This window comes from Rutidosis leptorrhynchoides, chromosome 1 (assembly GCF_046630445.1).
Source record: "Rutidosis leptorrhynchoides isolate AG116_Rl617_1_P2 chromosome 1, CSIRO_AGI_Rlap_v1, whole genome shotgun sequence".
Taxonomy (NCBI): Eukaryota; Viridiplantae; Streptophyta; class Magnoliopsida; order Asterales; family Asteraceae; genus Rutidosis; species Rutidosis leptorrhynchoides.
Window position 1 is genome coordinate 457044121 of NC_092333.1, and position 21986 is coordinate 457066106.

At 37.7% G+C, this 21986-nt stretch overlaps 1 protein-coding gene across 1 annotated transcript; it reads right to left on the reverse strand.

Moving 5' to 3' along the window:
* Positions 1 to 14797: 14797 nt before the first annotated feature.
* On the reverse strand, positions 14798 to 21247 carry LOC139873889 (probable methyltransferase PMT15). Its single transcript, XM_071861636.1, has 6 exons — positions 20349 to 21247; positions 16758 to 16968; positions 16373 to 16670; positions 15889 to 16290; positions 15332 to 15409; positions 14798 to 15206 (listed from the first exon to the last, which is right to left on the reverse strand). Exons 1-6 carry the CDS (start codon positions 21015 to 21017, stop codon positions 14978 to 14980), a joined length of 1887 nt encoding a protein of 628 aa, XP_071717737.1. The 5' UTR covers positions 21018 to 21247; the 3' UTR covers positions 14798 to 14977.
* Between the last annotated feature and the right edge of the window lie 739 nt (positions 21248 to 21986).

Genomic DNA, 21986 nt, shown 5'->3' on the forward strand with positions numbered 1-21986 from the left:
TATGTAATTTGTATGCTCGTTCTTCGTGTTTTGAAAATATGACATGAACACCCAAATGGGTCTAGCTTAATCTTGAGTTTTGGTTGCTCAAATGATGTTATAAGATAAAGTGTATGTGTTAAAAGTGTTAGTTACTTCATTAGCTTCGTTTTGATATGTTGGATGATGATAAACTAACTCAATAACATGAAATGTGTTTTTGGTGAATCGATTATCGTTTTGGTAGGAACTTGATGCGGTTGAATGCTAGTTAAGACACTTGTTTGAATGTATGCTAGTTAACTAGTTAAAATTGTATGCGTAAATAGCTTCGAAATGGGGTGATGTATGCTAGCGTTTGATTAGTGAATCATAAGTCTCATTTGTGTCGAAATTGATTTTGAAACGATAACGTGGCTAGTGGTTTTGACGTAGTAAATGTTTATTGAAACTTGGAATATGCGTCTAGTTGCAATGTATGCGTTATTACCTTCAAAACGGATATCATTTGTATGTTAAAAGTTCCCGAATCATAAAATACGTTTTACGAACTTGAAACTTTGAAAATAAACCTTTCTTGATCAATTGACGAGTTTTCGGTTATTGTAAATGATGTTTTTGATTGATGATATATGGTTAGTTGTATTCCTCGTCAAAATACCTTTTCGACGATATATGATAGGCATTATAAGTGTTTGCGGGTCAAGAATTGGGTTGGAAAAGGTTTTGGTTCGTGCACACTTGGAAAAACTGACCAGAATTCTCTGGCCAGGTAGTGGCGCGGCGCGCAGAATCGCCTGGCCAGATTCTGCTCACTTTGTCACATTTCACGCGAAATGTTTGACTAGCTACCGACCTCCGATTCACATGAAACTTGTTTTAATATACTTGTATATGAATATTTAGCATAGAAAAATAGTTCGGGACCCGACCCGAACGCGTTGACTTTTTCGTTGACTTTGACCAAGTTTGACTTTTAGTCAAACTTAACCAAACTTTTATACAATCATTCTAACATGCTTTTATACTTGTTTCTTGTATGAAACTTGACAACGTGATTCACATGCTATACTTAATCGAGTCGTAACGAGCCATAGGACTAATTGAACACATTTCACCCGACCTTGTGTCGTAACCGGTTAATTGATATACTTACTTGTTTAGGTCAAGGCTAAGCAACTTTCATGCACACGTTTACTTTGTGAAGTACTTTTATACTCGTGCACTCGAGGTGAGATCATAGTCCCACCTTTTCAACAACTTTTTATACTTTTAAATTGTGGGCTGAGAAACATATACTTTGTTACATTTTGTACTACTTACTTTTATACTTTGAACACAAGTACAAGGAAAACAAACATTCCACAGCGAGTTAGAACAAAAATCCTCAATTCGATTATCATTAGTTACACTTGCAGGGTGTAAGCGAGAACTTATATTGTGTGGCCATACGGGTTTGACAAACCCTCATTTCGGACGGTTCGCTACCGTCTACGGATGAAATATATTTTCGGGAAACAGTGTATGTTCTAACACTATTGTGATGGGGTTCTATGGAAGGAAACGTTAAGTCTTGATAATTGGGTGCTCGCGAACAATACTTTTGGAATGCAAACGATTTTGATAATCAACTATGGGAATACTAAATCTTGTGGTTCAAAAGCAACGTTTATTACAAACACCTATGATTTCACCAACGTTTTTCGTTGACAGTTTTCTATATGTTTCTCAGGTTCATACTTGGCTATTTGATACATGCTTCCGCGTACACTCATACTTGCTTGGAGTCGAGCATACATGCATACACTCTGATTTCTTGCTTGGGGTCAAGCATACATACATACATACGCTAGTGATAGCACCTTTGGATTCAAACATATTGTTTACATACTTACGCTATTTATAGCAACTGTGTTTTTCAACTTATATTATGTCGCAAGTTATTTCATTTATACTTTATGACTTTTGTAAACTTAGACTTGTTAACTAAACTTGCAAGTCTTGTACCTTTCAAATGAATGCGACATAATTTTGGTCAAACGAGTCTCATATAGGGACTACGACCACGCAACGGGACCTAAGTTAACGACGCCGTCAATAACGGTTTTGGCCGGGTCGTTACAAGTGGTATCAGAGCGTTGGTTGTAGAGAACTAGGACGTGCATTAGTGTGTCTAACAGAGTCGTTAGGACGCATTAGTGAGTCTAGACTACAACCGGATAGTTAGCATTTGCATTCTGACATACATTTGCTATAGATAGCACTTACTTGACTACTTGTGCATTATACTTGAATCATTCTTAGGCAAACTTTTTAATGGTACCCAACCTTCATCATACGAACTCGTATTCCGCCACTTTTTGGTAACACACGTAAATTCATGATTCATACACGTATGGATGACGACGACTTCATTAGTCACACTCGTTCGGGAACTCTGTCTCCCGGATTGTTATTTGCCACCGTTTCAACTTACTCTCGGTTTCCCACTGGTGTTTCTTACTATCTACTTTTTGGTGTTACTACCATCACTACTCTAGGTGAGTATCGTCATCAACATTTATCACTACGGTTGCGTGCTACTCGTTATCATGACTCGTTACTCTTTTCATACCTAAATGCATTATTGTTTGAATCGAACCGATTTGACGTTAACAATCGTTTATACACTTCCCGCGGGGAAACGCTTCTTTAGAGTTGTAGAAACTATTTCGATTTAATACGAGTCACGTTTGAGACGTCGTTACATTTTGTTCATTTTAGATTTTCACGATGACACGAACTTGAATCTATAGAGTGATGTGGGAATGGAGGTATGAGTTAGCGTAATATAACGACACTCGATCAACGTGGTTATATTACGGTAAGACATACCAAAGTTCTAGTGACGCGTGATGGTGGTTAGACTCGATCAACCTAAACACCACCATGTGCCATGTACATGACTTCATCCTTTCATGTTTGGACATCCGAAAACTCCGAGAATATTGATAACAACCATACCGGGGACACCCCTTCGACTTTTGTCGAACTATACTTATGCTTCCGAATGAATTACCGATTCCTCTCGAGTTCAACCGTATGTTACACGTGTATACTATCTCGTCCTCGCACAGTCTTATTGGCTAATTACGATTTACTCGTTATGCTCGCACCGAGGCGGAAACTTCTCTCTCATCACACTCGTACTTCCGGTTCAGGAAATCTTTACTCTAAACTCTCAATGGGGGGAGAGACTCTCCACGTTATACTAGTATTCACCTCGAGGGTGAATAGTTCCGACGAACGTTTTTCTTTCAGAAACCGATGAGAACTTGCCCCGACGAACGTTTTTGGAAACTGATAAATTTTTCGCGACGCGAATTTTCTTGAGAAACTTGTCCTAACAAACTTGTCCAAATATACCTTACGGAATGTACTCCGTTTCGGACCGAGATCCTCGTTTCACTTCTAGATTTTGGAGTGCCTCACAAAAAGTCTCGGGACCACGTTTAGACATGAGTACCGCACATCAACCATAACCCGACGGACCGAACAAACATGCGATTTAAACCTTAGAAACCATAATACAAGTTTGTATTACCAACTTCAAATTTACTTGAGAAAAGTATTTTCCTTTAACCGAATCCTCGTACTACAATGATTTTCATTCGAGTTTTAACGTCACTCCTTTTGAAACCACATGTGACCGGAAACGTCATTCTCCTTTGTCGAACCAAGTAAACGATGATCAATTCACCGGGGCCGAGGTTATTCATGAGCAACCGAGAAAATTTATTCATATTCAGGTAAAACCCTACGCGACTCGTAATCACCAAGAGCTACGCCGATGTTAGACGTAAACATTTCAAATTCCACGTGGGAAACCGCGTCACGTTAAGAGTCGCACCTTGGAAAGGTGCAATCCGTTTCGGGAAAACGTAGGAAGCTAAATCCGCGATATTTTGATCCTTTAAATTCTTGGGGTGTTTTGGACCCGTCGCTAGCCGTTTAGACTTTTCCGACTCATTTTGGGTCTCCGTTTATCCTACATTCGATGTATCAACTCAAAGACGTGTTTTGCGAAACAAGAACTTGTCATTCCTTTTCGATAAGCTTACTATCGACGATAAACTTCATTCCTAGGAGGACCGGTTGAAACCATGAATCGTGAAACCAAACTTCAATCCAACGTAAAAATCCCGACCGTCGAAGTTCGTTGAAATACCCTAGGACGTACTTCTCCCTCATTCGTAGAATTGGCAACACAAGATCTCGAGGAAGATTCAACAACTACCACTTCCAACTAAATTTCGGGACGAAATTTCTTTTGAGGTGTGGATAATGTAACATCCCGCGTTTTTCCGTTAAATTTATTTTTAACACCGTCTTTTTTTTTAAATAATATCTTTCGCTATTTAAATTCCCAATTTCCGTTGACTAACGTTTATAATATTCTCGTTATTTAATTATAACATCACTCGTCTACTCGAGCGTTTTTAAAATATTTCGTTTGGTTAATTCCCGCACCCGACTACAAACATGAGGGACTTAAGTTGACAAGTGGGCAAAGTGGTGACTAGGTCAACTAGTCAACCACTTCACCTCCTCCATTCATTTCCACCAACACCTCTTCCTCTTTTTCTCTCTACTTCTCTTTTATGAACATAAACACCCAAAATCACAAAATCATCATCTAAATCCGATTGGAGAAGCAAACATCAAAACAAATTGTACTTTTGGAATCCTCGTTTCATCCTCTTCGATTTGATACTAGTCTCATGGCATGGGGTAAGAATTTCTCATGAAACCCTAACTTGTTAAATTCGTTTTTGGACTTGTCAAGTGGTTAATTAGTGTCTATGGCTCGTAGGGATGTCGTGTATGTAATTTGTATGCTCGTTCTTCGTGTTTTGAAAATATGACATGAACACCCAAATGGGTCTAGCTTAATCTTGAGTTTTGGTTGCTCAAATGATGTTATAAGATAAAGTGTATGTGTTAAAAGTGTTAGTTACTTCATTAGCTTCATTTTGATATGTTGGATGATGATAAACTAACTCAATAACATGAAATGTGTTTTTGGTGAATCGATTATCGTTTTGGTAGGAACTTGATGCGGTTGAATGCTAGTTAAGACACTTGTTTGAATGTATGCTAGTTAACTAGTTAAAATTGTATGCGTAAATAGCTTCGAAATGGGGTGATGTATGCTAGCGTTTGATTAGTGAATCATAAGTCTCATTTGTGTCGAAATTGATTTTGAAACGATAACGTGGCTAGTGGTTTTGACGTAGTAAATGTTTATTGAAACTTGGAATATGCGTCTAGTTGCAATGTATGCGTTATTACCTTCAAAACGGCATATCATTTGTATGTTAAAAGTTCCCGAATCATAAAATACGTTTTACGAACTTGAAACTTTGAAAATAAACCTTTCTTGATCAATTGACGAGTTTTCGGTTATTGTAAATGATGTTTTTGATTGATGATATATGGTTAGTTGTATTCCTCGTCAAAATACCTTTTCGACGATATATGATAGGCATTATAAGTGTTTGCGGGTCAAGAATTGGGTTGGAAAAGGTTTTGGTTCGTGCACACTTGGAAAAACTGACCAGAATTCTCTGGCCAGGTAGTGGCGCGGCGCGCCACATCCCCGCGCGGCGCGCAGAATCGCCTGGCCAGATTCTGCTCACTTTGTCACATTTCACGCGAAATGTTTGACTAGCTACCGACCTCCGATTCACATGAAACTTGTTTTAATATACTTGTATATGAATATTTAGCATAGAAAAATAGTTCAGGACCCGACCCGAACGCGTTGACTTTTTCGTTGACTTTGACCAAGTTTGACTTTTAGTCAAACTTAACCAAACTTTTATACAATCATTCTAACATGCTTTTATACTTGTTTCTTGTATGAAACTTGACAACGTGATTCACATGCTATACTTAATCGAGTCGTAACGAGCCATAGGACTAATTGAACACATTTCACCCGACCTTGTGTCGTAACCGGTTAATTGATATACTTACTTGTTTAGGTCAAGGCTAAGCAACTTTCATGCACACGTTTACTTTGTGAAGTACTTTTATACTCGTGCACTCGAGGTGAGATCATAGTCCCACCTTTTCAACAACTTTTTATACTTTTAAATTGTGGGCTGAGAAACATATACTTTGTTACATTTTGTACTACTTACTTTTATACTTTGAACACAAGTACAAGGAAAACAAACATTCCACAGCGAGTTAGAACAAAAATCCTCAATTCGATTATCATTAGTTACACTTGCAGGGTGTAAGCGAGAACTTATATTGTGTGGCCATACGGGTTTGACAAACCCTCATTTCGGACGGTTCGCTACCGTCTACGGATGAAATATATTTTCGGGAAACAGTGTATGTTCTAACACTATTGTGATGGGGTTCTATGGAAGGAAACGTTAAGTCTTGATAATTGGGTGCTCGCGAACAATACTTTTGGAATGCAAACGATTTTGATAATCAACTATGGGAATACTAAATCTTGTGGTTCAAAAGCAACGTTTATTACAAACACCTATGATTTCACCAACGTTTTTCGTTGACAGTTTTCTATATGTTTCTCAGGTTCATACTTGGCTATTTGATACATGCTTCCGCGTACACTCATACTTGCTTGGAGTCGAGCATACATGCATACACTCTGATTTCTTGCTTGGGGTCAAGCATACATACATACATACGCTAGTGATAGCACCTTTGGATTCAAACATATTGTTTACATACTTACGCTATTTATAGCAACTGTGTTTTTCAACTTATATTATGTCGCAAGTTATTTCATTTATACTTTATGACTTTTGTAAACTTAGACTTGTTAACTAAACTTGCAAGTCTTGTACCTTTCAAATGAATGCGACATAATTTTGGTCAAACGAGTCTCATATAGGGACTACGACCACGCAACGGGACCTAAGTTAACGACGCCGTCAATAACGGTTTTGGCCGGGTCGTTACAAACTCCAACCAGAACTACAAGGGAACCTTACCACAATGCAAGAGGTGTTACAAACACCACACTGGGTATTGCAATGTTGTCTGCGAGAAGTGTCAACGGGCTGGGCATATCGGAAAAGACTGCAAGGTCACCACTTTGAATGGGAAGCCAAACACCAATGGACCTAAGAAGTGCTACGAATGCGGGCAGACGGGCCATTTCAGAAATGCGTGCCCAAACAAGTGAAAAGATGGAGGACCACCACGAGGTAGAGCTTTTAATGTTAATGCAAGGGATGCACGCGATAACCCCGACTTGGTGACAGGTATATTCACAATCAACAATCTTTTAGCTTCTGTCTTGTTTGAAACTGGTGCGGATAGAAGTTATGTATGTAGACATTTTTGCGATAAGATTAATTGGTCATTAGTCCCGTTAAAAGAAAGTATTCTTGTCGAGGTCGCCAATGGAAAACTTGAAAAGGTTGACCATATTAGTCGTGGAGCTATTATCAACATAGCTGGTGCAGATTTCGAAATTGATTTGATACCCATCAAACTGGGAAGTTTTGACGTGATCGTCGGTATGGATTGGTTGAGCAAGATAAAGGCTGATATTATTTGTGGAGACAAAGCACTTCGCATACCACAGGGAGATGGCGAACCATTGGTTATCTATAGAGAGAGATGTACCTCGAAGTTGAACCTCATTAGTTGCGTGAAAGCGCAAAAGATTATGAAGAAGGGACGTTTTGCTGTCCTAGCACATGTGAAAGCGGTAGAAACTGAGGTGAAGAGCGTGAACGACGTTCGAATTGTGAACGAATTTTTCGATGTCTTCCCAGAGGAATTGCCTGGATTACCGCCACCTAGAGCCGTAGAGTTTCAGATTGATTTAATGCCAGGAGCTGCACCTGTAGCTCGCTAACCTTATAGACTCGCACCTTCCGAGATGCAAGAATTACAAAGCCAACTACAAGAACTACTTGATCGAGGATTTATCCAACCAAGCTTCTCGCCTTGGGGCGCACCTGTGTTGTTTGTGAAGAAGAAGGATGGATCCTTTCGTATGTGTATCGACTACCGTGAACTCAATAAATTGACTATCAAGAATCGGTATCCTCCACGAATTGATGATCTTTTTGATCAACTACAAGGATTGAGGGTTTACTCAAAGATCGATTTGCGATCCGGATATCACCAGCTGAGGGTGAAGGAAAGTGACGTGATGAAAACTGCATTCAGGACCCGTTATGGTCATTATGAGTTTCTCGTGATGCCATTCGGTTTAACAAATGCACCTGCCGTGTTCATGGACCTCATGAATCATGTCTGCAAGCCTTACTTGGATAAGTTTGTTATCGTCTTCATAGATGATATCCTCATCTACTCAAAGAGCGAAGAAGAACATGAGCAACACCTCCGATTAGTGCTTGAACTCTTAAGACAAGAGCAACTTTACGCCAAATTCTCCAAGTGTGAATTTTGGTTGAAGGAAGTTCAATTTCTAGGTCATGTTGTGAGCGACCAGGGTATCAAAGTTGATCCCGCCAAGATTGAAGCCATCAGCAAGTGGGAAACCCCCACTACTCCGACGCATATTCGCCAATTCCTAGGTCTCGCCGGGTATTACCGAAGGTTTATCGAAGGATTCTCTCTGATTGCTCGTCCTTTGACCGCACTGACTCACAAGGGCAAGAAGTTCATTTGGGAACCCGCACACGAATCAGCATTCCAAACTTTGAAGAAGAAGTTGACCACCGCACCTATCCTATCACTTCCTGAAGGCAGTGACGACTTTGTTGTTTATTGTGATGCATCGAAGAGTGGTTTTGGTTGTGTACTGATGCAACGATCAAAAGTTATTGCCTATGCCTCCCGCCAATTGAAGATTCACGAGCGGAACTACACTACTCAAGATCTTGAACTTGGAGCCGTTGTCTTTGCGCTCAAATTGTGGAGACATTATTTGTATGGAACTAAGAGCACTATCTTCACCGATCACAAGAGTCTCCAGCACATCTTCGATCAGAAGCAACTGAATATGAGACAGCGTCGATGGATCAAGACGCTCAACGACTACGATTGTGAACTCCGTTATCACCCTGGCAAGGCCAATGTTGTAGCTGACGCTTTAAGCCGAAAGGAGAGGACGGAACCTCTTCGTGTTAGGGCTCTGAACATCACCATCCATTCGAACCTCAACAACCAGATCAGAGTAGCCCAAGTTGAGGCCCTCGAGGAGGAAAATATATCTCATGAACATTTGAACATACTTGTCTCTCGATTCGAGGTTAGGGAATCTGGACTCCGATGTTATGTCGGAAGAATTTGGGTACCTCTCTATGGAGATCTACGGAACCTTATACTTGATGAAGCACACAAATCGAGATATTCGATTCACCCTGGAGCGGGCAAAATGTACCACGACCTTAAAGAACAGTATTGGTGGCCAAATCTTAGGAAGGACGTTGCGACTTATGTTGGTAAGTGTTTGACTTGCTCGAAGGTTAAAGCCAAGCATCAGAGACCTTCTGGGTTGCTTCAACAATCGGAAATCCCACAATGGAAGTGGAAAAGGATAACGATGGATTTCATCACCAAGCTACCAAAGACGGTGGGCGGATACGATACTATTTGGGTTATTGTTGACCGCCTTACCAAATCTGTACACTTTCTAGCGATGAAGGAAACGGATACAATGGAAAGACTTGCTCAATTATACATTAAAGAGGTTGTATCTCGTCACGGTGTGCCTTTATCGATCATCTCCGATCGCAATCCCCGTTTTGCCTCTAGATTTTGGCGTTCTTTGCAAGAAGCCATGGGAACTCGTCTTGACATGAGTACTGCTTATCATCCTCAGACTGACGGGCAAAGTGAACGAATGATTCAGACGTTGGAAGACATGTTACGTGCATGTGTCATTGATTTTAGAAAGGCCTGGGAAAGGCATTTGCCACTAGCCGAATTCTCGTACAACAACAGTTATCACTCTAGCATTAATGCTTCACCTTTTGAAGCATTGTATGGCCGTAAGTGCCGATCTCCTATTTGTTGGGCCGAAGTAGGTGAAAAACAAATCACCGGACCCGAGGTAGTCCACGAAACGACTGAGAAGATTGCTCAGATTCAAGCTAGACTTAAGACTGCCCGCGATCGTCAGAAGAGTTATGCCGATCTTAAACGTAAGGACTTTGAATTCAACGTGGGTGATCGTGTAATGTTGAAGGTTGCACCTTGGAAAGGTGTGATCTGTTTTGAAAAACGTGGAAAGTTAAACCCACGATACATTGGTCCTTTTGAAATCTTGGAACGTGTTGGACCCGTTGCTTATTGTTTGGATCTACCAGCACAATTGAGCTCAGTTCATCCTACCTTCCACGTGTCAAACTTGAAGAAGTGTCTTGCTGCACCTGAACTTATCATACCACTGGAAGAACTTACAATTGATGACAAACTCCACTTTGTGGAAGAACCTGTTGAAATTATGGATCGTGAGATCAAAACTTTGAAACGCAACAAGATTCCGATCGTCCGAGTGCGATGGAATGCCAAACGAGGACCCGAGTTTACTTGGGAGCGAGAGGACCAAATGATGCGGAAGTATCCTCACCTTTTTCCGACTCCTCCATCTACCTCAGCTTAAATTTCGGGACGAAATTTTCTTTAACAGGTGGGTAATGTAACGACCCTGGAATTTCCAACATTTATTCATTAATAATTATTATTATTAATACGTGTGATTAAACGAATGTATGTCATTACATTTGCATGTTGCCATGATTGCCCGAATTTGACTTTAATTGCCCGAAACATCTTTGTGACACCCGGAACTTATACGAATAATATTTTTAGATATTATTTACATTCATGATTAAGTTTATTAATCATTTCAATTAACTAAAGTTGTTAGTTAATTACATGGGCTTTTATTGGACTTACTTGTTAATTAAGTGAACTTGGGCTTTAGTAGTGAAATGGACTTATGACTTTGGGCTTCCAAGCCCACCCTACATTATTAGTGGACTAAATAGCCCAACACTACATGTAAGTACCAAATTGGATGGAAACTAGCTAGTTACTTCATTAAGAATCTTGTTAGCTCATAATCCCCATGAACAACCATCCTTTAACCAACTTTGTAAGACTTTACAAGCTATTAACCACCAAACTTTCTCCTCCTCCCTCCCCATACTCCAAACCGTCGGCTAGCACTCCATATGGGGTGTTTTGGTTTTCATTTTCTCACTACTTCATTCTTGCATTCTCTCATTCAAACACACACTTGATTTTCTCTCAACTTTTTCCTCTCTTTTTCTCTCTAGTTATTGTAAGTAACTTGACTTTTTCTCTTCCTTTCTTCTTGCTAAAACCGAATACATACACCTTAAATCATCATCATCTTTGTTCTTTGTTGTTAAATGTTTGTAGTTGTTAGTTGTTGTTACTTTATTACTTGTTACTTTACTTACTAGTTTCCAAGAATAAACTTTCTAGTTTGATTCTTCTTATTTCTTGTATTTATCAAGAACACTCAAGAACATAACTTACTAGTTATGATTCTACATATACTTTCTTAAAAGATTGCAAGTTTATGTGATGATTAAATTCATATTTGAAGTTCATGAAGTAAACTTTAAAGTTTACTTTCTAAAGATCAAACTTTGGTTTGAATCTTTAAAGTATGAACAACCATGAATAATTTACTTGTTTACTTAGTTTACTTCTTCTTGCACTTTACTTTTATGTAATTAGTTTAAATGGTCAAGTACTACAAGTTAGTCTTGATCTCATTAATCTTGAACTAAAAGTTAACCTTGAAAGTTCAAGAACACACAAATAAGTTTTCTTTAAATATAACTTTGTATACTTATGCTTGATCTAGACTTTTGAGTCTTGGATCTTCAAGATCTAACTAAGAACTATGTTCTACATCTTAAGATCTTGATTAGTTAGTTTATTTTCAAGTTTAGAGTTCAATATTTCTATTATAGTTCATGTAAGTGTCAAACCTAAGACTTTGATGTAACTTTGGTTCATCAAACTACATGCAACTCTTAAGTGAGTTGTGCTTCATGTCTTAGACTTGCACTAGGGTTATGATGGTCAAGACTTGGCTAAGATGATGTAGATACATCAATGAGTTGTACACTTGAAGCTATATGCATCAAGGATGAGAACCATGATGAACATCAAGCACCAAGACCACCGGAACTCACTTAAACTTACTGTTTCTGTCCAAAACCTACTGACCTGCTGTTTCTGTAACATACCAGCAGACCTGGGCTGTTCTAACCATGAGTTTTAGATAGATCGTTTCGAGTAGATAACTTTTCATATAGGACTCGTCTTAATCCGAGTTACGGTTTAGGATTTATGGCCCTCCGATCGTTACTATGTCCTTTAACGTTGAGCAGAAATTTCTGACCTACTCGCACTTAGACCGTCGCCACGGTCAAACGAAGACGAGTTTGATTCTGTAAATTTTACCACACTTAAAGGACTCATATACGGAGCCATGGCCACTGGTCTCACCTTGTTTCAGTAAGGGTAGAGGCCGTGGTGACTGATCGAAGTCAGCCTTTGTTTTAAACTACTTTCATAAACGAAACCTACTTTACGTATTTTGTTTGATGATGAATGATGATGACCTTTATGACCTTAAATACATACTTTTAAACCTATTAAGACGATTTACTGACTTAGTATTATTTGCCTTAGGTTGAGGACCTTCGGACCGATTACTTGCACACCTTTTCCGAACCGACTTTACGAATACATTATCATTGTGAGTTATAGCATTCCCTTTTTACTTTAACTTATTTTGGGAACTGAGAATACATGCGGATTTTATGTTTTACATACTAGGCACGAGTACTTAAACTTATATATGTGTGGGTTATACAACGGCATAAACATTCCCTTTAGCTCGGTAACGTTTAATCATTGGTTTTTGAACCGTGAACGCGAATCTTAGATATGGATCCATAGGGTTTGACATCCCCGCTCGGGCTAGTAGCGCTAGCATTTAACGAGTATTTAATACTTCGTAGACATACGCACTTGCCAAGTGTACTTTCAGGGGGTATAAACGTTAAGTTAGTTACCAAGTGTCCACGGTTAACATATACTTTATCATACTGTTTTGAAACGCTCTTTGTAGCACTGAAATCTCGTGGCCTACCTTACATACTGTTATACTTAAACTATAGCTCACCAACCTTTGTGTTGACGTTTTTAAGCATGTTTTTCTCAGGTGCTTGAGGTTAGCTTTCGCTGTGTACTAGTCGTGCTGTAGACACCCGCTGCTTAGAGTTGCTATCGCATGAACTACTTTATTTTGCATTCAAACATTCGTACTTTTGAACTATGACTTGTAACGACCATTGTGGTCACATACACTTATTATTTGCTTCTACTTAGTGAAGCATGTTTTTGAAATGTAAAACATTTGATGTCGGTTATGACATCACCTTTTTATCGTGAATGCAACTTCTTTTATTACAGCATGTAGTACTTAACCTTGTAATGATCCTGTTGTTGATGATTCGTACACGATGGTTTTGTACGGGGCATCACACCAACGGCGCCCTGCAAGGCGGGGCGGCTAGGAGGGGTTGACCGATAGGAGCACTGTTAGTAGCATATTAAAAAAGACAAAATTTCAAGGGTAGTTCCTGTAATTTGTCAAAAACATCATGTTTAGTTTCTTAACTTTTGTTTTAATTAAGAAAAATTATCATGGTTGATCCTCAAACTTTGTATCAAAAATCAAGATAAGACCTAAAGTTTAAATCAATCATGCTTGATCCCAAGTTTTTAACTTTGTACACATTTGGTCCCACGATTTACACTGATTTAACACACATTAATAAAATCCAGTTAAGTGAAACACTGATTTAACACACATTAATAAAATCCAGTTAAGTGAAACACTGACAAACACGTGATGGCATTTTTCGACTTTTTACATGTAGCATGATATAACATTATTTTATTTCCTGACTATTTAATTGGTACCAAATTAACCCCAATCCCCAATTTAATTACTGTGTTTCTATTAGAAAAATTATTAGGGTTTGAGAAGAATGCAAGCTCTAAATTTGCGAGGGGCTTGAGCGTTGGTCGTCTTCTTCCTTTTGGGAACCCCTATTGCAACAAAAAAAGATGCTTGATCCAAAACCTAAATGAAAGTAGACCAATTTGCATTCTGAGAAAATCAAAATAGGGGACCAAATAGAAGCGTTCGCAAACTTCCTATTGCAAACATTGATAATGGCCTCTCCAATTCATCTGAAACTGAAAAATCCAGACGTACTGTGAGAAAAGCCAGCCACCAAGCAGACTCGGGTCAAGATCAATCTAAGAAAAATATCTATTTCCACTTTTGCAAGCCAAAAACTGAGACTCATAAATCTTCACATGTACAAAGACGAAATAGGCCATCACATGTTTGTCATGTGTTTCACTTAACTGCATACTATTAGTGTTTGTTATATTGTGAGACCAAACGTGTACAAAGTTAAAAACTTGGGACCAATCTTGATCTATCTAAACTTTAGGTTTCATCTTGATTTTTGGTACAAACTTTGAGGAGCAAATATGATATTTTTTTTCTTTAATTAATAATAGCCCCTAAGTTAGCAGTTTGATCAAAGATAGTCCTTTTCAATAAACGGCCGTTAATCTTTTCTTAAACACAGATCGTGTGCTGAGTAATTTTGATCAAAGATAGTCCTTTCAACAAACGGCCGTTAATCTTTTCTTAAACACAGATCATGTGCCGAGTAATTTTGTCGATTCGGTTTTGACAATTTGTTTGAAAAAGGATTAAGAAAACCACAAACAGTTATATTTTTATTTGCAGTAGGGATTATATGTCAATATATATGGTTCAATTCAACATGTGATTCCTATAATCTTATACATACATTTCTCAGAAAATGACGTTATCTTTTGTTTTACCAAATATTTATTAAAAATAGTAAAAATTGAGAACTTGTTAAAGAGCCTGAGCCTGAGCCCTAGCCCGTTATTGATCGTGGTTAGGGACTGGGACCGTCCAATACTGCTTCGTAGCAATGAGAATTTTTTCTCGAACAAGTGGTCCATCTTCGTGGTCGACCAATCTTGTTTCCCACTGGAGTTCGTCCGCAATGGTCTTTGAGTTGACCAACAAGTCAACATCGTCACGAATTATAACACTTCCTTGAGGTCGTAAAATCCGGTCCATTTCCAACAATATGTTCTCCATCTCACATCTGTAATAGCAAACATCTTTATGCATTCACTTCTCTATAAGCCTATACTAATAATAATTAATAATATAATATAAAACTATAATTTATATAAGAATAAGAATAGATATCTCAAACATATATCTTACTTGTCTTTGTATAAGCTAAAGATCCCATCTGCATGAATGAAGTCATATGTTCTTGGATAAGTAGACATAGCTTCACACCTAGATAACAAGTATTATAGTTATTTGAACCTTCATGCTCGGATACCTTTTCTTTTTTATGTTAACAAGAAGTCACAACAATAGATTGTGGCGTATGGGGAAGTAAGATATAGGTATGAAGGGTCGTTTCTCAACTCTTGGACAGAAAGACAACCTTCAACTCGAAGGTAAAGAGACTGCTTCCGAATGATAATAAGACAGGCATAATATATTATTCAAAAAGTCGATAACTTTACGAATGATGGAAATTTTGATAAGTTCCAATCAATCCGAGCTCATAAGACAAGCATAATGTATGGGTGGTGATACATCCACCGCATCTTTTGACAAATTCACCACAAATATCCATTAGTAAGTTGTACGGTACAACTCCTTAATGCATGTGAGCGGCAGATTTATCAAAAAGTCCGGTGGATTTATCATTACCCGTAATATATATTGTTCAAAAATCGGTAACTGTATGAATGATGAAAACATACCAATTCTGATAAGTTCCAATCAGTCCACGCTCATATATAACTCCAAGAGTGTTAACGCTCGCCTCGATTGGTACAACGTTCATAACCCACACTGGGTCCTTATTAAGAACAAGTGCGGCTGCAAAACCTCCTAAGTAAGAATTCATATCTAGTATGTTACGATACCGTCCTCTTTCAGCCAATTGTTGGTCTAGTATCTGGTAATGTGATAATCTCTTCATCCATATATCCGTATCGGTTCTAAATATGTCTTCTGTAATTTCTCCTACACTATGACTAATGATTCTTGGTGGGGTTGATGTCAATCTCGCAGGCCATTTCTCAACTGGCCCGCCACCAGATGTTTCCTTAATGTTGGAAACATCTGGTAACGGAGTTAAACATGTCTCAATTTTAGTATACCTGCAAAACATAACTTTGACACCTTGTCACATAAGAACATTAACAACATGCAAAATGATAAACTTTTATGTGACAAAATTACCATGCTCTGTCTGGATCTTGATTTTGGCAAAACTGTGGTTTCTTGAAAACCTTACGATTGATTTTACAATGAACATGATTTGTAGGCTTTTGCCAAATGGCGATATCGTCCTTTTGAATCAATTTTTTCCAACATAGGCTTTTCGCTACGCCCTCAATCTTGTCTTGCTCTGCTTTAAAATCTTCTCGTGTTTTTCCCCAACCCTTCCAACGCTTCTCCCAGTTAATAGGTGGGCCCGAAAGGATCCAGTATCCTCCAGGACGTAGAACTCTATCAACTTCGATCAAATACAAACCATCTATCAAGAAAAGCACAAAGTTACAAGCGATCTTAATAACGAATAATACAAGTTGTACATGAACCGTTTCAAGAATAGTTTGTTAACCATATTGTCCCCATGGGATGAGGCAACGGGAACAATGAGCCATGTCAAAAGCACGAGAAGGGTAAGGTAAACGAATTGAAGCAAGAACGCCGATTAAAGCTGGAACTCCTCGCTCTAGTGCGAATTGTACTTGAGCTATATGAGTATCTTTTGGTGCAAATGACATTGTTAAGATGTTCTTTGATAAAAGATAAGCTCCTAAACTAGCCACCTGTAAAAAAATAATTGAAGAATGGTATAATAGAACAATCACTATGAAATTTGGTTGTGACAACAACAGAAAGAAAAAAATGGTATCCGCTTTAATCGTTAGTGCTTATCTATACTATAGCGGACAAATTGCTTTACAAACGCTGAAGATAAATAAAATGCTTTACAAATGTTGAAGATAAATATATACATTTTTAAAGGGTTTTGATAAAAAGGAGGATAAATTGTATCTATCAGTTTTAATTCATATATATTATCTTAAATATTTAGTTGTAAACCGTTTAATCCAAAAATCAAACCATATGAAAAAAAAAAAAAAAAAAACAAATCAAAAGTCTTCGGTCGAATTCTTTCGGTTTAAGAATTTGATTTAAGTTTCGTTATACTTGTTTTCATTCGTTTCAATTTTTTTCTATACAACACTATAAAATATGTTAAATGATGTTCGAATATACATCATTTTTCTCTATACAAAATTATATCATACTTCAGTGTTACTTATCAAAAGGGATTGAACTGATATATTCGAACATCACTAAACATATTTTATAGTTTATAAAATATGTTTAGTGATGTTAGAATATACCTGTTCAATCCCCTCTGATAAATAACTGAAATATGATAGAATTTTGTACTTGCGGGAGGGTAAAATTTACGCATTTATCCACCAACAATGAATTGATACCCGCAAGTCATGTGTTTATTCTCGTGGGTTGACATCTCTATTCTCTATTATCATGATTAAGACCATAAGAAAAGAATGTATGATACAAGTTCAATTTGAATACCGCCTTCTCATTAAATTAGGAATCCCTGTTTGATACATAAAAATTAATCTGTTATAATCGTAAATTTTTTATAATACATATAACTAATCTTTTTAAGTCCATAATCTATAAATTAGCTAATTACAAATTAATATATTTATTTTCATTGTATTCCATATACTTCAAAAAGTACAAGATGATAATTACATTTCTTAAACTGTATTTTTGTTATCTGGACTATTAAATTAAGAGTGAGATTATAACTTAATGGTTTATTACATATGACTTTTCAAAAGTTTGAACTCTTAAATTTTTTTGACTGTTCAAATGCACATTTTGTTCTAGATTTGAATAATTAGATAAAACCTTTCAACATATTTTCTTTCTGATGTACCATTGGATATCAGTGAAAGACCAAAAAGTATTAGCTCAAACAAAATAATATAAATCCAAAAGATAATCATCGTGTCTAATTTCTCTATCTAACATAGCTTGTAATGAAATGCTAATATTATATATGTACCAAATATCATAAATACTAATTGATTGCGTAAATTGCGCATGAGAGAGTATGAATTATGCGCATACAATAATACAATATACAGTACACAATAAGAATTGCGTTGAGCACCATACTTTCGCAACCATACTTTCACAACGAATACAGTTACTAAGGTCAAGTTCGCCTATCCTATAAATAGTAGGCAATGTACATCATTTTAAGTGTTTTGTTGTTAAATTTGGAAACTTTATCATAATAAATTCATACCTACAGGCGAAATAGGTAAGCTAAAGTGAAATATGAATTGAGACATTGAGTCATATTATTTGAAATACAGATCATTCCAAGTGTCCAAGGATGTTCAATGATCGAACATGGCCATCAATATCTTTTGGTTATAAGATCGGAGAATCATATCTATTGCATTGAAGTCGAATTCACATTTACGGTAATGTTGACTAATAATATAGAGTATTTATTTACTTATATACCTTTTTAAGGATTATATTGAGTATTTGATATTAAATTGATATTAAATACTCCGTATTATCTATGGAAATTACCTAATACGGAGTAACAGTTGTATTTGGATCTTACCTAATACGGAGTAACAGTTGTATTACGAAAACAATTTGAATCGGCTCTCGGGTCGCCCTTGGTATAATATTATCATTATTGAAAACACCCTAACTAAGTTAGGGTGTAATCTTTCTAATGCTTTTGTAAAAGATGTAGGTAATGGTGCGGGCACGAAATTTTGGATTGACAAGTGGATAGGAGACATGCCTCTCAAAGACGCGTATCCGAGACTTTTCAAACTCGAGGCTTCTATAGATGCCTCCATTGCCGATCGTTTGGATTTTTCAGTTAGCCCGTTGGTTTTCAAATGGAATTGGACCTTGACCCCGAGATGGCGTAATGAAGATGACCTTATTGCTCTTACCGAAGCAATCAAAGCGCACCCCTTTGCATGCTCTTCCGCTGGTCTGCCTGCTCCTGCTGCTGGCACTTCTCGGCAGCCTGCATCCCCTTGGTCTTGGAAGCTTGACCCGTCGGGTCGATTTTCCACCAACTCCTTGGTTGAGTTTCTCAGTTCACGAGCAGCCGAAAGTGCATTTACGTCTCCGCCTCAGCCTACGGACCTTAACCCTCTTATCCCGCAAAAGATAGGTATCTTCGTTTGGAGGGCGAAACAAAACAAATTGCCTGTTAGAGTCTCGTTAGATAAAAAAGGTATTGATCTTCACTCCTTGAGATGTCCGGTTTGTGATGACGATATTGAATCTCTTCACCACACGCTCCTTACATGTAGTTTTGCAAAAGACATTTGGGTTAGAATACGAAAATGGTGGAATCTTAGCCATCTACCTATCTCAAATATTTCCGACATTGCAAAAAGTCCAAACCCGTGTTTAAATTCCCATCATGGATTAACCATTTGGCAAGCCGTTGTTTGGGTTACTTCATACCATATTTGGGCTCATAGGAATGCCCGTACGTTCGGTGGCAACTGTTTTAGCTCCTCAAAGACCGTCGCAGATATTCAAAGCAAAAGTTTCGAGTGGATAAACGCTCGTTGGAAAAAAGGTTCTCTAAATTGGTTATCTTGGATCACTAATCCCAAAAGTTTCGATGCATCTCTCTCAAAAGTAGGTGTTGGTTAAGGTAGGTTTTTTATGCCGGATTCTGTTGAATTGCTTCTTAGAGAGCTCTAAGTGGTTTTAGGCTCGATTGCTTTGTCGCTGCTTGATCAGCACTGTATCTCGTGTCCTATTCCGGCTTGTCTTGGCACAAGTTGACCTCTCCTAGTAGTAACCGACGGATGAAGGCTTTTTCCTACCAACTTTTAACTATACACACTGTTTTATATATACGTGATCTTTGTTTAGTTTGTATCTTCCTTTTTATGTTTACATGTTTCTTCGTGCGTAGGTGTTTTCGCGTTTACTTGTTTAGCTTAAGCTCTAGTTGCTATTTTTGTAATTTGGCCTAAGGCCCTCCTGGTTGTATCTTTTCCTTTTCTAATATAATTTTTGTTGGCTTTTCAAAAAAAAAAAATATAATCCTTAAAATTAAGAAAATAATAATAATAATGAAGTTAGTTATACCTACCCCACAACCGGTATCAAGTGCGGTCCGGATGGACCCGTCCCGGAGATTGATCAACTTTCCGATTTCATCAATATACGCGCCGGCACCGTTCGGAAACATGGTCCCACCGCCGGGAAAAGCAAACCGGTCACCTTTAAACCGGACCCAGTTTTGTCCGGCCTTTTCAACCGTCAAATGCTTATGTGGCACGTTCGCATACCAAACCACGTCACGGCTCTGCGGCCACCGGAACGGTTGCCGGTAACCGTACGGAGCTGGTATTCTACACTTCAACACCTCATATTTTTCCGGGCAGTGTCTTTCTCTATACACTAACCTTTCCCGGTCAAACTTCAACGACCGTTCAACGTCTTCACACGGCGTGTATTCCATGTATTTCGCTGAACACGGCGGGAAGTGATGTACACGCGCTGCGGGTTGCTCGTGGGGGAGGTCGTCGGCGAGGTGGTGGGGGTTGAAATCAAGTGGGATTTGCGTTATGGTGTTGTTTAGGTAGTTGTTGCACGGCGTTGAACGGCGGAAGTCGGTGGTTCTGTGAATTCCGGTGAGGTTTAAGTTTCCGATTAAATAAGAAGATGAACATAAGATGGTGGTTATAACCATGAAATAGATGGTTCTTTTTGTCATCCTTAAAGTAATAAAATAAGATAATAATTTGTTAGACGCCATTAATCAAATATGGGGTACAAAAAGAAACAAAAAATTAAAACAGAGTACTAGAATGAAGTGGTTGTTTTGTTCGTTTGCTTTTGTGGTTTAAGGTTTGGTGATGTATTGTTGTTATACAAAATCGTAGTATCACGTGTGATGTGTTTTTTTTTTTTTGTATTATAGAGAGATGGAAGATGAAGGTGGTGACGATTCAAGCTTATATTAGTCGTTCGTTAGGATTATATTCATGTTCTGTTGTAATTTTACACGCTCCTACGCGCGTGAAGTTAATCTCGTGAATTTAACTATTTTTGGAACTGGGATATTAAGTTGTGGTTTTGCGGTTCTATTTCCCTCGAACGAAACACACCACCTCTAATGAATAAATAAATTAAATCGATCGATATGTTATTTAAAACTTGTATATATATTATATATTGTATATTGTATATACATGAAAATGAAAATACATGCAAATATTTATGTAGTTTATTATTCAGAGCGTTGATAAGTTAAAGATATGAGCAAAATCTTTTACAGAATTAATATTTTAAATTTCTAAGGTTACGTATATTTGTAAGATACTAAGATACATTTGACAAGTATAGAATTTTAAACAGTTGCAGGTCCCCGCTTTACAAGGAGAATCAAAAACTTATTTTTGAATAAAAAATTATAATGATTTTTTATAATAACAAAATAATAAATAGTGAAAATATAACTCGTAATCCTGATAGAAATTTTATTTTAGATAATGATAGCAAAGGGTATGGGGTATCGAGGTAACTCGTCAACTTTGAGGATGTGAACTGAGTTTCGTCAACAATTTAATGAGCGTGTGCGTTTGTTGCTATAATTTTTTTCACATATATGATCAATCATTTATGTACAGAAAATGGTCAATAATGGAGGCACAATCGCAAGAATCACAACAAAGCATATGGGAATTTCGATTCTAGGAGCAAGACAAACATCAACAAGAAGGGA

Coding starts and splice junctions, on each gene's coding strand:
- LOC139873889 (XM_071861636.1), bottom strand. CDS start 21,017: ATGGCGTCTAACAAATTATTATCTTATTTTATTACTTTAAGGATGACA. Junction 16,969..20,348: donor CACTTGATACCGGTTGTGGG/GTAGGTATAACT, acceptor ATTTTTTTACAG/GTGGCTAGTTTAGGAGCTTA. Junction 15,410..15,888: donor ATTGGAACTTATCAGAATTG/GTATGTTTTCAT, acceptor CTTGTTATCTAG/GTGTGAAGCTATGTCTACTT.